General features: G+C 40.7%; 1 protein-coding gene across 1 annotated transcript; it reads left to right on the top strand.

The window, feature by feature from the left end:
• The first annotated feature begins 1,119 nt into the window (after positions 1 to 1,119).
• Positions 1,120 to 12,715, top strand: ano10b (anoctamin 10b). The gene is made up of 16 exons (XM_026311309.1): positions 1,120 to 1,259; positions 1,402 to 1,450; positions 2,642 to 2,916; positions 3,762 to 3,935; positions 5,775 to 5,912; positions 6,633 to 6,749; positions 7,076 to 7,192; positions 7,658 to 7,993; positions 8,252 to 8,434; positions 8,576 to 8,631; positions 8,880 to 8,954; positions 9,301 to 9,465; positions 9,561 to 9,752; positions 9,854 to 9,991; positions 10,092 to 10,208; positions 10,297 to 12,715. Exons 3-16 carry the CDS (start codon positions 2,649 to 2,651, stop codon positions 10,318 to 10,320), a joined length of 2,100 nt encoding a protein of 699 aa, XP_026167094.1. The 5' UTR covers positions 1,120 to 1,259; positions 1,402 to 1,450; positions 2,642 to 2,648; the 3' UTR covers positions 10,321 to 12,715.
• The last annotated feature ends 425 nt before the right edge of the window (positions 12,716 to 13,140 follow it).

Below are 13,140 nucleotides of genomic sequence, written 5' to 3'. Positions count from 1 at the left end.
ATTGACTGCTCTGAATATTACATATTGAACCTTTAATTGGGGGCACATGTAGGAGTATGGGAGTTGATAAAAGACCCTCAAAATTCTATGCACTACAACAACACAAAAAGGCTCAAATTTGAAATTGACTCAACACCTCTCTGAATCAGAATTTAACATGGCAGCCCTGTACAAAGGTAGCATTTGAAGCAAAACTATTGTATTATATTCTACAATATTATGAAATCTGCTATTTCATATTTGTATGTGGTCTTAATCTTTGTATTTCATATCTCTAATTTTTGTTATAATACAAGGGGATGATATCTGTAAACTCATAGCTTCTCATGTTTATAAGTGAATTGAAACTTTATATTTGCCAACTTCTAGTTGTAACATCGTAAAAAACATAATGACACTAACTCACCTTAACAAGATGCCAAGGACACAGACGTAAAGCTGACTATGGCGACATTAGGGGGTCTATGACGGTTTTCTTTGGCACAGTTGGCTTTGGGCTAAATGCTAATGCCATCATGCTAAGATGCTCTCAGTGACAATGATAATGTGTAGATTTTAAACAGTTATAATGTTTGCCTCTTCAGACTTAAGTGTGGTAGTATGCTGAAATTATGAATAAGCTCAGCTCACAAAGCTAAGACTGACACAGGAGTGTCATTCATTTTGCAGGCATTTGGTTCATTCAAACTGATTTTCATTTCGATATTTTTTCAAGATGCACTATTTTGCAGTAAAATGCATAAATAAAATAACTTTTAGGGGGAGAGTTTCCTATTTCCTGGAAATTATTTAGTGACCCCTTGTCTTGCCTTGAACTCCAGGTTGGGAACCACAGATATGCATTATGTAGTGTAGCTTGTTCTGTAATGTATAGTGCATGGATATGATGAACCTCAATGCTGCTGTCACGTTTTTCACATTTTGCTGCACTGTTCCTGGTGTTTTGGCACAGATTTGTATTGCAGCTTCTACAAAACTCTGTTCTTTCATACAAAGCTCTGTTGTGTGTGTTGTGTGTGTGCCTTTAAAACTGTAACACTTATCACAGGAAGGCAGAAGTACAGTATGTGGTGCAGTAGGACCCTGGGGTGCAGCAGCAACAGTAAAGCAGGGAGTAGCCAGCAGGGAGGAGCCAGAATGTCAACCAAACAGCCATCCACACCCTGCAGTCTCTAGGAAGTTCCTCCGCATTCTTACCACACACATATACACATATATAGAAAGACATAAAGCAAGAGAGAACATTACTCTAAAGCTGGGTAAGTGTGTGTAGCTGTGCTGATCCTTGTTTCTTTTCAGGACAACTAAAGAGTTATTGCTATTCTCAGTTTTACTGTGTGTGTGTGTGCGTATGTGTGTGTCTCTCTGTGTGTATGTGTGTATGTGTGTCCGTTCAAATAGGATTGCAGTAGGACTGGAGACCAGGACCTCATCATCAACGCCCTGCCAGGTGTTGTATTTCCTGACTCATCCTCCTGTCTTTCACCTTTAATGTCTCTACTCTATGTCTTTATTGTCTCTGCCTGTTTAAATTCAGCCACAATAGGAAGTACTGAGCCACTTTCAGTTTACTCTCTCAGTCTTGTCCCGTCTTCCCAAGAGTGTGTCTGTGTTATTGTATCTTCAAGCACAGTTGCAATGCAGTCACAGTAATAACTGCTGCATTCCCCCAATAAACTGGAAGTTTTAATGTAGATTCACATTTAAAGAGTGAAGAAAGTAACTGAAAGTATAGCCAGAGTGTAAATGACCAAGTGTAGCATGCAGATCCCTGAACAGTGATACCTGAAATTAGCCCATGTGAGGTCTAACATGCAAATCTAAGAGATTCATAGCCGGTTGGATGTTTTCATAATGTAATAGCTGTCCACATATGACCGCACTCAAATATGTAAACGATGGCCTATGAAAATGACTGAGATACTGCATTATCTCAGAAATAATGTTAAGTTTGGACCTTTTTCTAATTAAACAGTTTTTTTCATGATTTTTAGTCACTTTCTATAAGGATTTTACCTAAAATATGAGCTAAATATTAAATCCTGTCCTGGACAGCCTTAACATTTTTACCTGATCTATTCTATATTGTACCATAACTTACTTACAAAACCTGTTTTTTTTGTTGTTTTGAAGCTGTACTGTGCACTGCAGTGCCTCAGGGTAAATGCTAACATCAGGGTGCTAATATGATGACGTTTAGCAGTTATTACTGTCTTATTAATTAAGATTAGCATGCTAACTTTCGCTAATTAGCACTCAATACAATGGCAATTGTGTTGTCATTAATGTTGCATAATTTGAAATTCTGACCTGATGATGATGGTAGATGAAAAGTTAAGAGATCACGAAAGTTATTACAGTTCATCATAAGGGAATGTGTGTATTACATTTCATGGAAATCCATTCAAGTCATGTCACTAGAGACCACACGATAACCTCATTGTGGTGGTTTAGGAAAAGTCGGTGGATCACTATAGTTATCATGCTGCTGCCAGGTAAAGTGTGGGGATCAACAGTGTCAACATGATCCATTCATTCATTCTGATAATGATGGAATGATTATGGATTAAAGCTCCAGGATGAGTGGAAAGCAGTCATTAAATGGCAAACCTAAGTTATTTTTGTGTACATGTCTTTCCAGTCTCACCATGAGTAAGACAGGTGGTGGTGAAGGTGAAGGTGCCTGTGGCAGCGGCAGTGAAAAACCCCAGCGGCCAGAGGATAAGACCTCGGAGGGAAAGGCCCTGGGCAAGCTGGGTGCTACCACCACTGGACCAGGATGGACTAAGGTCAGCTGCCCTTGCTGCATGTCAGAGCGAGTTGAGCCTTTGGTTCTGGTGAAGCTTGGAGCGAAGGTTCGGCCTGAGACGAAGAGGTGGCTCATCAGATTGATTGGAGCTCCTCAGAAAGATGGAGGTAAGGGCTGCTTTACAGTGATGAGCTGGCCTGGAGCACAGGAAAAGCTCATGTTTCTCTGTCCACTGACTGCAGCATAGCAAACAAGAACATGAAGATGAAACATCAAAGAGCATTTGTATTATCTATTGAAAATGAGAGTTACACTGCCTGTGAGGTCTCCAGCATTTAAACATTTGATTGCATTTGCATTTTCATGCCAGTTGGCAGTGTAGATAAATTTAGTTAAATGATGTCTATGTAAATTTACTGTAAGCTAAAGATGGTTTACAAAGGACAGCTTCTAGGACAGAAAAAAAATAAGACAAAATTTGTAGATAAATGCCCTATTTTATTAGTTGAACTATAGTATTTATAGTGTAAATGAGTCATAGATTATAGCCTAATAATAAAACAAACATTTACATTTCAATTTACTTTGTAGCTCTGATCTATTTGTATATCATTGGAGGGAATTTCTTATATCAGTGGTTTAGCAGTCATTAAATCCATACTGTACAGACAGTAAAGGGCAAAACCTCACAGAGGCCATAGTAAATACACCAAAGTTTCCAAAGACATCAAATATTTCTGGAAATGCGCAAAAATTACAAAGACTAAGAAGACAAAAGAATTTTTCTATTTGGTGGAGTGGTACAACTATAAAAACATGGAGGCAAAAAGGCAAAACAGAACGTACAACTTTAATACTGTGTGACGGTGGGTTTAAAAAGCCCATAGACAGAAAGTCTTGAAACACATGTTGGTCACTGTAGCTGCTCTTCCTGCTGCTCTGTACTGGCCTCTCTTTTGGTCACAAAATACACTTTCAATACTGCCCTTTTTGCTCCACTGTCCTGTGCCAGGTGCTGCATTACTGGCCCACCCGGGTGAAGATGCCACTGGTGACATCATCGTGGTCTCCGCTCCACGCTGTGCGTTACTACAAGCCACTGAAGAGCTGGGTCTGTGTAAGCCTTACCGCAACGGGGACATGGAGGCCTTCTCTTACAATGACAGAGACAACTTTGAAAATTCAGGTACAGCACACAGGGTTTACTGTAACACTATAAATACACTGACCACATTGAGTGCATCACAGCTTTATAACACATATAGATTTCAAATTACAAGGAGAATATGAGATTTTATAAGATTTTACTGTCTCACTGTTTAATTTAATAGTTGCACAAAATAATTTGATATGTTTGCAATTAAAACTTAAATGCTATGAGGGTTGAGAAAACCTACTATCTTGTTAAACTACAGTTTAAAAAAAAACATTTGTGCCACAAAACTAGATCATAAAAAATGGATATCTGGGGAGTGCATTCTTTTCACAACACAACGCTTGCAATGATTTACATATATGTTATGTAAATATGGACCTCCAATGGACTGGTGACCTGTCCAGGGTGTACCCCTGCCTTTCACCCATAGAGAGCTGGGATAGACTCCAGCAGATCCTTGTGACCCTGGTTAGGAATAATAGATAATGGATGGATGGATTATGTAAGTATTACAGTGTGAATGTATTTTTACACACAAATCTGCAGTCTATCTTAATATTTTTGTGTGGTTATATTTCGACTGAAACTGTAAGACGTGATTATCTAAACATGAATAGTAGAGGGATGGTTTGTTTTTATGCATAAGCTCAGCTAAATAATCCTAACATATGTATATTTTAGTAAAATCCTCCTACGTTGTCCACATATCTCTAATTCTTCTGGAGCTTTCACTGCATGAGGTTACTCAGATATCATAGAAATGGTTTCAGTGTTATGTGATCTCTGCCTGGAATTTCAGTGGTTGTATACAATAGGAGGATTTTAACCTCATATTTATTCAGATATTCATATGAATGTTTTTTTTTATATTTTTTTGCTTGATCTGATGTTCAAGAGAGATGTTGTCTTTTTCTGGTGTTCATTCAGCCTCTCGTCCTGAGTCCTGGGCTAGTGTTCTTCACAGGTGTGTCACATGACACGTGGGGTCCTGTCTTTAGGGTGTAGCAGCAGAGATATTAGGGTGTTGAATGGTTTGTGGTAAGTGCTGACCCCTTGCAGCTGCTGCATACTGACTGACTGCATGCTCTGACGATGGTCCCTGGTGTATCAGCAGCATCGTCTTGATCTTAAAGTGAGGTTGTTATGATCGGCTTCTATCATGCTGTTATACCCTGTCTACCTGGAGATGTTGTGATCCATTTACGAAAGACCTCACCACTAACAATGTTGCAGTTGTTGAAAGAGTTAAAAATAGTGTAGTGGCCTGTATGTGAAGGATTTAAATACATTTTACAAAGCCAAAAATAACAAAAAATAATCTGAATAAAATAATCTGAAACGTGCCAGAAAAATATCAGTCAGTTGTCTGTTACTTTTGGGGTGTGTCTAATTTGCCCTGCAGGATATGTTGGATTTGGTTGAGCGCCTTTTCGTGGAACACTATATTCAGGTGGGGCGGCCCTCTGTACTCTGTAACAGTACATGGACAGGCTTCTCCTGCTGCCCCACCCAACATTTGCACAGTTTTGTCATCCCTGTCCAACCTGTAGTGTCCCTTTACACCATGTGACTTTAGACTTATTATACAATGAAGCACGCTGCATATTTTCACAGTGAATGATCTGAAATCTGAAATCAGTGTCTGCACGTGTGTTAAATGTTTTGCAATGGAAAAAATGAGAAATCATTAAGCATTATGTAAATGTATTTGAAGTTGTGATCATGGCAGTGGATCAAATAGAGGGAGAAAAACTGCTGGTGTGTTGAATGAAGCTGCTGATACTGCTGCAGTGCATGTCGCTGTGAGCATGGTCCACATGCCAGACATTAGCTGGCTACACCCTGTGTCTACCTGTGTGTGTGTGACAGACAACATCGAGGCGTTCCTAACCCTGGCAGAGCGACAGTACATAGTGAAGCATGAGCTGGATGGTTTGCGGGCACAGAGGGACCAGAAAATACCCGGCCTGCCTGACAGCTTCGTACTGCACCAACGAGACAGCATCTGTGAGTACTCTCTTGTTCAGATTTCAGCTTGTTGTGGAATTATATGACAACAGAGCAAAAGTGAGAGTGGGAATTTTTGGTGTCTTGTTCTATTCTAAGTTGAATGTTTTTTCAGAAATGCCTTGGGACAAAGATGGAGATACAAACACCAGCTTCAGCAGCTGAAGATCACCACTTTAAAAGATAATGCTGCTATTATTTTAGCTTTTAATTATAGTCAACAAATCCCATGACAAAGGCTGAAGCTTTTGTGTTAGTCTGTCTCTGACGTCCCTTCCCATCAGCCCCCATGCCCATTTTTTCCTACTGAAGATTTCATTATTAAAGACAGGTCACTAACCAAACAGGATTACACAGTACTATTGTTTAGCTGCAGATTAATGGACATTTGGTGCTCTAGTGAGTATTTCTGTCAGTGGGACACTGAATCCGGGAGAGCGATAAAATAAACTTGTGTGTGTGTTCATGGTAAAACTGGAACATGTCACTCAGCTCAGTAGTGTGGCTCATTGACTTGGTTTTAACAATTAAAATTTTATTTTATTTTTACATATTACCAGTTATATTTACAGTATTGACAAACTAGCTGTACTACTGCATTGTGAAATGACTGACACCAACCTCAGTGTGTGTGGTCACAGTACACGAACACACACTACACATGGATTGCACGGTCATGCGTGACTCTGGTTTGCAGTGCTGTTTTGATGTCATGTGCAGGGGCGAAGCTTGGGTCAGCTGGTGTGATTGTGGACATGATTCCCCTCCACAACCAGGACAAACTGAAGGAACTCAGTAAAGCATGGTACTCTGGGAATCAGCTGGCTCAGCCTCTGGGTGGGTAGAAACACATCACACACACTACCATCTGAGTGCTTGTAGGCATGTGTGCACACACACACACGCACGCACGCACACACACACACACACACACACACACACGCACACACACACACCCCCTCACACACACACACACACACACACACACACACACACGTAGAAATGAATGCAAATATAGCCACAGTTTAATTTTTCAGTGCCACTCCTGAGAGAAACCAGAATTCACAGTAGACCCCTGGTTGGGTCTATTTTCACTGTATATATAAGATACATGAACCACACGTGCACTTACACCAGAACCCTCTGTCTGCTGATTTATCCAGATTTAGTCAATGGGTACTTTGGAGGTTCGGTGGCTTTCTACTTCAGCTTCCTCGATTTCTACACCTGGTCTCTGGTCCCACCAGCAATACTAGCCCTGTCCATCACTTGCTTCTCAGGTAGGTACTTCAGTATATTATTTATTTCTATTTCTGTTGCAATATTATGAATACTGAGCCACCAGGAGACTTTATTTTAGTAAACTACCAACAGAGGCCAGAGGCTCATTCTCATCACCCCAGTTGGTATGTGCTGTTACCTTAAGACAAAAGGGCAGGACCCTCCATGTTACCAGATGAATGCATGGCCCATTGTATACAGTCTATGATCTGTAGGCTACTAATTCTGATATCAAATTAGCACATTCCAGTCTTCTAATTTTTGACTCCTGATTAAAATGTTGTCTAAAATGTCATTAGACTGGTTAATAATATTATTCTCTGTACAGATATTGACAAAGGGACTCACCCAGCTTCACTTTGTATTTATTAGTTACAATAAACCACGTCCCTAGTTGAAACACTGTGTAAACTGAAAAACAAACAATCTCTAAGGCACTAAGTTCTGCTTCTTGCTTATCACAGGTGGGGCTCAGAAGGAGATCGAGTCAGTCTCTGGCACACAGGTCACAAGTGCTGAAGAAGAGTCAGGACTAGTGTTGAGCGGTCACATGATCCAGGCTGTGTTCAGCATGATCTGGTCCACGGTAGTCATGGAGCTGTGGAAACGTCGGAGCGCCTCCCTGTCCTACCGCTGGGGGACCCTGAACCTAGCCGAGCGCTTTGCAGAGCCCCGGCCTGGTTTCCACGGTGAACTTGGGGTCAACCCAGTGACAGGCCGTGCGGAGCCGCTCTTTCCTGGATGGCGGAGGGACCTACGTATGGCACTGGTGTCTGTGCCGGTGGTGGGTCTGTTTCTAGGTATGACTTTGGTTTTTAACTAAATGCATTCATACTTCATGTTACATAGCTAAAAGGTGACGAGATATTTATCTATTTATTTATTTGATGTCTGTGAAACAAAGGTTTGCACATACTTTCCTATTCAGGTCAGTGTGAAATTGTGACCAAACGTTTTACTGGTAGTGTAATAAAAACTATGTTCTGTCCTTTAAAACAGCAAAACATCTTCTCAGCTTTGGTTCCCTCCTCACCTCTCCTGTCAAATGTTTCCTGCAGTGCTGGTGGTACTGGGCATGGCTTGTTTCTACTGGGCAGAGGCCCATGTCCAACAGCTACACAAACACTGGGACTCTCTTCTGTCTCAGGCTATTCTCTACGTTCCCTCAGTGCTACACATTGTCTACACAAACATGTTGGCAACTGTTTACAGGACGGCGGCGCAGTCTCTGACTGAATATGGTGAGTGAGATAAGACTTTAAAACTTTAATACAGTAGAAAAAAAGTCATAAGAATCATGCAAATTTTCTAATGAGATTACCAATATTACTGCTTATTTGGGTGAAAACAATGACCCATTCTGTCTCATTCTGTCCCCTCAGAGAACCATAGAGAGGAGTCGTCCTTCGATAACCATCTGACAGCCAAAGTTTTGGTGGTTAGTTCCTCTCCTCTCCTCTCCTCTCCTCTCCTCTCCTCTCCTCTCCTCTCCTCTCTCCTCCTCCCCTCCCCTCCCCTCCCCTCCCCTCTCCTCTCCTCTCCTCTCCTCTCCTCTCCTCTCCCCTCCCCTCCCCTCCCCTCCCCTCCCTCTCCTCTCCTCTCCTCTCCTCTCCTCTCCTCTCCTCTCCTCTCCTCTCCTCTCCTCTCAAAAAGCTTTTTACCAACCCCTTTTCTCTCTTTCCCCAGTTCACCTTCTTCAACTTCTTTGCCGTGCTCTTCCACATTGCTTTCGTCAAGCAGGACGTGGCTTTGCTTCGTAAGGTAAGAGGAACCCTCCTACTTCTCCACTGGTCTTAGGAAAGCGTTGTGTCTGCAGTGGTTCATAAGCCTAAAATGAATAATGAATATTTAATGTTTCTCCAACTAATGGAAATAGGTGTCAATGAGCGCAAAACCAGGCACATTTGGATGACTACACAAATCTGTAATGTGGGCATCAATTCAGACATATGGAACCAGGATGCAGTAGTGCTGTCCTGAATAGAAAAACTGATCTTTAGGTGTAAAAACGCTAAGTGAGTCAGTCAGATGTCAGTGTTAGCTGTTGAAATATAACTTAAGTCTGAATAACTGTGAAATCACATATTCTCTCTCTGTGTCTCTGAAGCGCCTGGCCTCTTTGCTGTTAGTGTCCCAGGTGGTGAACCAGGTGACAGAGGTGGTCATACCCTACCTTGTAGACCGGTTCATCAGCGCCCCCACAAGGGCGGAGAGAGAGGATGACCCACAGGAGGACAAATTTAGGAACCAAAGCAAGCTGCCTGCATTCCCTGTGTGTATACAGCTTTAAGAGAAACTCTTAAAACTGCATTGCAAAATAAAACAAAACATTTCTGCAGTGTATGACAGCTGTTTGTTTTGTAACAGGGCCTGTTTTCAGAGTACATCGAGCTCCTGGTGCAGTTTGGGTATTTGAGTCTTTTCTCCTGTGTGTATCCTCTGACTGCTGTGCTGCTGCTCATCAACAACGTAACGGAGATCCGAACAGATGCCTATAAGATCTGCAAGCTCTTCCGCAAACCCTTCATCCCCCCAGTGGCTAACATGGGCGTATGGCAGGTCAGCATTTAATATAACACACAATAGAAATGAGGCGCACCCAGTCACACTCAGTCAATTATGAGTGAAAAGCTCATGACATTGTCTTGCATGTGTTTCAGATAGCATTCGAGGTCCTGAGTTTTGTCTCGGTCATGTCCAACTGCTGGCTGCTGCTGCTCTCACCGCAGTTACAAGAGCTGTGTCAGCAGGGCAAGATGAACAGCACTAACATTTTGATGCTGGCTGTTTTGGTGGAGGTAAGCAGGAGACTGATGAAATCATTAGTGACAAACAAATGCAAAATAATTATGCATGCATGTTCCCCTTTTTACCTTTTACCTCTGTGTGTTTTCCCAGCATGTGCTCCTCTTAGTTAAGGTCATTTTGGCTGTCCTGATCCCCGACGAGCCCGACTGGATCCGCAGAAAGAGAGAGCACATGGAGTACACATCCATGCAGGCCCTGAAACAGCAGGTTAACCACTTTCCCCCATGCATTTCATTATTTAGCATTTTGGTGTTTTCCTTCATCTGCGTGATGGCTTTCTCTTCTCCTCTAACAGACGCTGCCTTGTCAAAAGTCTTGATTGCCTTTCAAAGTGTTGAGGTGCCGTTTTATTTCGTTTGGTGCTGGGCTGCTACAACCGGAAGACGCAGTACCTTCCTCAGTGTTGTGTGTACCACCAGTAGGGCCACAGTACATACTGCTGTGCCCCTGCTACCTCCCCTATGTATTCATATTACATATACACTGCAAGTGTAATTGAGACATCAGCTAAAAAGTGTTTTTATTTTCTAATGTTAGACAGAAATTTAAATGTATTTGCTACAGAGGTTTATGGTATGATAAAGGGGTTCACAGAGTTTGTTCAGGGGTAATTAGATAAAATCAATATTGGTTATGTATAACCAATATTGAGTAAGGAACTGACAGGACCTAGAGTATTTATTGCTACTGGCAGGGTCATAGACAGAAAGAATACCTAACAGAAGATTATAGTTTGTTTCTCTGAACAAACTAGTGATTAAGCTACTGTACATCTGGTGTTCAGGATTCACATTTAGAGGACAGTATCATCAATGGAGTCTGTCATAATAAAAAAAACAAAAAACAAATAGAAATGAGTTAACAGCCCCCCTTCACCTCAGCTTGGAATATTTTAGAGTCTTTTAGCTCAGTGGTTTTGGTTTTATGGTCGATAATTTCAGTCTCATCAGATTTGTTTTCAGTGACAGTTGCAGCTCTACCTGTATATAAACCCAATGTATGCTGCCTACCTAACAAAGTTAGCAGGTGGCTAACTGGCAGGTGAATACAGTGTTGCATGCAGCAGCTAAAGATATATTTTTCTCAGTAGTTGGTAGAGACATAAACAGCACTAGAAGGCGAGAGAAATTTGCACTTTGCACAGAAACACAAATCTAAATGAATGTTGCTCTGTGTCTGCTGGCAACTCTTTGCTAACATAGTAGCTGTATCACCTTAATGTGATGTTAGTAGGTGTTTTTCAGACCTGAGGAAACTTTTCATAGTTCTTATAACCATCGGTTTTGTGTGTCTGTAACATGTCAAAAGGAAGAAGCTGTGGTGGCTCTGTCAAGTGGAGAAATACGGTTTTGCAATTACCTAGCAGTTTACAGTACTGCATGTATTATTTACCAAATGGCCTTTTAAGTGTTAATGCTAACTTTCGTTGTGATTTGACATTAAAAATAGGCCGTGAATTCATGGGAAATGTGTCTCTGGCTGAAGAGAAAGACATTAGACTTGTATTCTTACTTGTAGCTCTTTTGATGATGCTGTCCTTTCCTTTTATTCCTGAAGTAATCACACTATGGCTATAGGAAAATGCTTAACATCAAATATAATCTGTATAATCTAGTCAAGTTAATGCAGTCACTTGTGTGCCAACTTTTTAAAACTGTGTGGAAAGCCATAGAGAGCAACCAAGAAAAGAAAGAACGGTTTTCTGCTTGGCTTTTAGAAATATATCATTTTTGTGTGGATTTAATTTTTTACATGCCAGGCTGTTGTGTGATGCAAAGAATGACTGCTTGAAATCACTGTGCTGCAATAACTGATTCAACCTATAAACTAATACTTCACATTTATACACTGTTATTGCACTGTTCACTCTTCAGTGGCACATTTGATAAATATAAAGTACAGATGAAGTCACTGGGGAAGTCCACCCTTTTTTCCATTATTGGTAAACAGTGGTGTGTGGTTTCTTACATAAGTTATTGTTTTTTTTAGGGGTTAATATTCTTTCCAGCCACCAGGAGGCAGTACAGACTTCTATTCAACAAGCATATTGTGACAACTCCTGGTGGCTGCAGAAAGACAGATGCAGCAAAGCTGCAGACGGATGGTGAGACTTCCTCAGTTGTACATTTTCTCCTAACACTAATCATATAATTGTGTGTGTGTTTTTAGATGTGTGTGTGTGTGTGTGTGTACAGTTCTGAGGTTTGTGATGAATAAATGAAGACAATCTGGTCAGACACAAAGGTAAGAATGTTTGCTGGTTGTCCCAAAAATAAATAATCAGAAGGCTTGTAGGTTGATCTGTGTTCTTTCAGAAAATTGTGAAATACTTTATACTGTAAGCAAATGATGGACAACTTATGAAAATAATAGGAGAAATGAGAATTGATAGATGCAGAACTATGCATTGTGATGAAACCACCCAGCAATCTATATCAGCCAATGACTAACTACAGTACAACATAAAAATACTCATTTCATGTTAATGCATTTGCAGTAGTAATACTGCATATTTATAGTAATATAGTTCTGACATTCGACTGTGTAATAAATAGTGATAAAGTACATTTGCTGATAATAGCTGTGTACTTTTATTTACGTATGATTTTGAATGTAAGACTTAAAATGGAGTATTTTACAATGTGGCATTGCATAAGGAAAAAGTAATCTGAATGCATTTTACATCCCTATTAAAATACAGGTTTATTACTGTTCTCTGTGTCGCACTATGTTGGTAATTTAGTTAGGACATTTTGCCATTTAGCATCCTCTGTCCTCATGTGAATATCCTATTCATTATCAGACTAGCATCTTTGTTTTCTGAGCAAAATAATAGTTGCTTCTGCAGAAAAACAGCCTCTGTGACTGTAACTGCGTTTTGCTGTCGTAACTGGTTAAATTGGAACCAGTTTGAACTCCTTTTTCAATAGTTGGATAGAGTTTAGGCCTGTGGTTCCCAAATTGGGGGTTGAGGGCCCTCCAAAAGGTTCCAAATCTGAGAGGCCATGAGATGATTTAGAGGAAAACCCAAATATTTATACACATATTTGTACTGTGGCCTCTGTCATGTGATTTATTACATAATTTTAACTATTTTGACCTGGGTCCATTAATGGCAGGATTGGCATATCAGTTCACC

This window comes from Mastacembelus armatus, chromosome 6 (genome assembly GCF_900324485.2).
Source record: "Mastacembelus armatus chromosome 6, fMasArm1.2, whole genome shotgun sequence".
NCBI classification, from domain to species: Eukaryota; Metazoa; Chordata; class Actinopteri; order Synbranchiformes; family Mastacembelidae; genus Mastacembelus; species Mastacembelus armatus.
This window is presented reverse-complemented; position numbering and strand designations above follow the sequence as displayed.

What these genes read in the sequence shown, in the direction of transcription:
- ano10b (XM_026311309.1), top strand. Translation starts at nt 2,649, where the DNA reads ATGAGTAAGACAGGTGGTGGTGAAGGTGAAGGTGCCTGTGGCAGCGGC. An exon ending in GTCCATCACTTGCTTCTCAG is followed by an intron (nt 7,193 to 7,657) that starts GTAGGTACTTCA and finishes TGCTTATCACAG; the next exon opens with GTGGGGCTCAGAAGGAGATC. An exon ending in TGCAGGCCCTGAAACAGCAG is followed by an intron (nt 10,209 to 10,296) that starts GTTAACCACTTT and finishes CTCCTCTAACAG; the next exon opens with ACGCTGCCTTGTCAAAAGTC.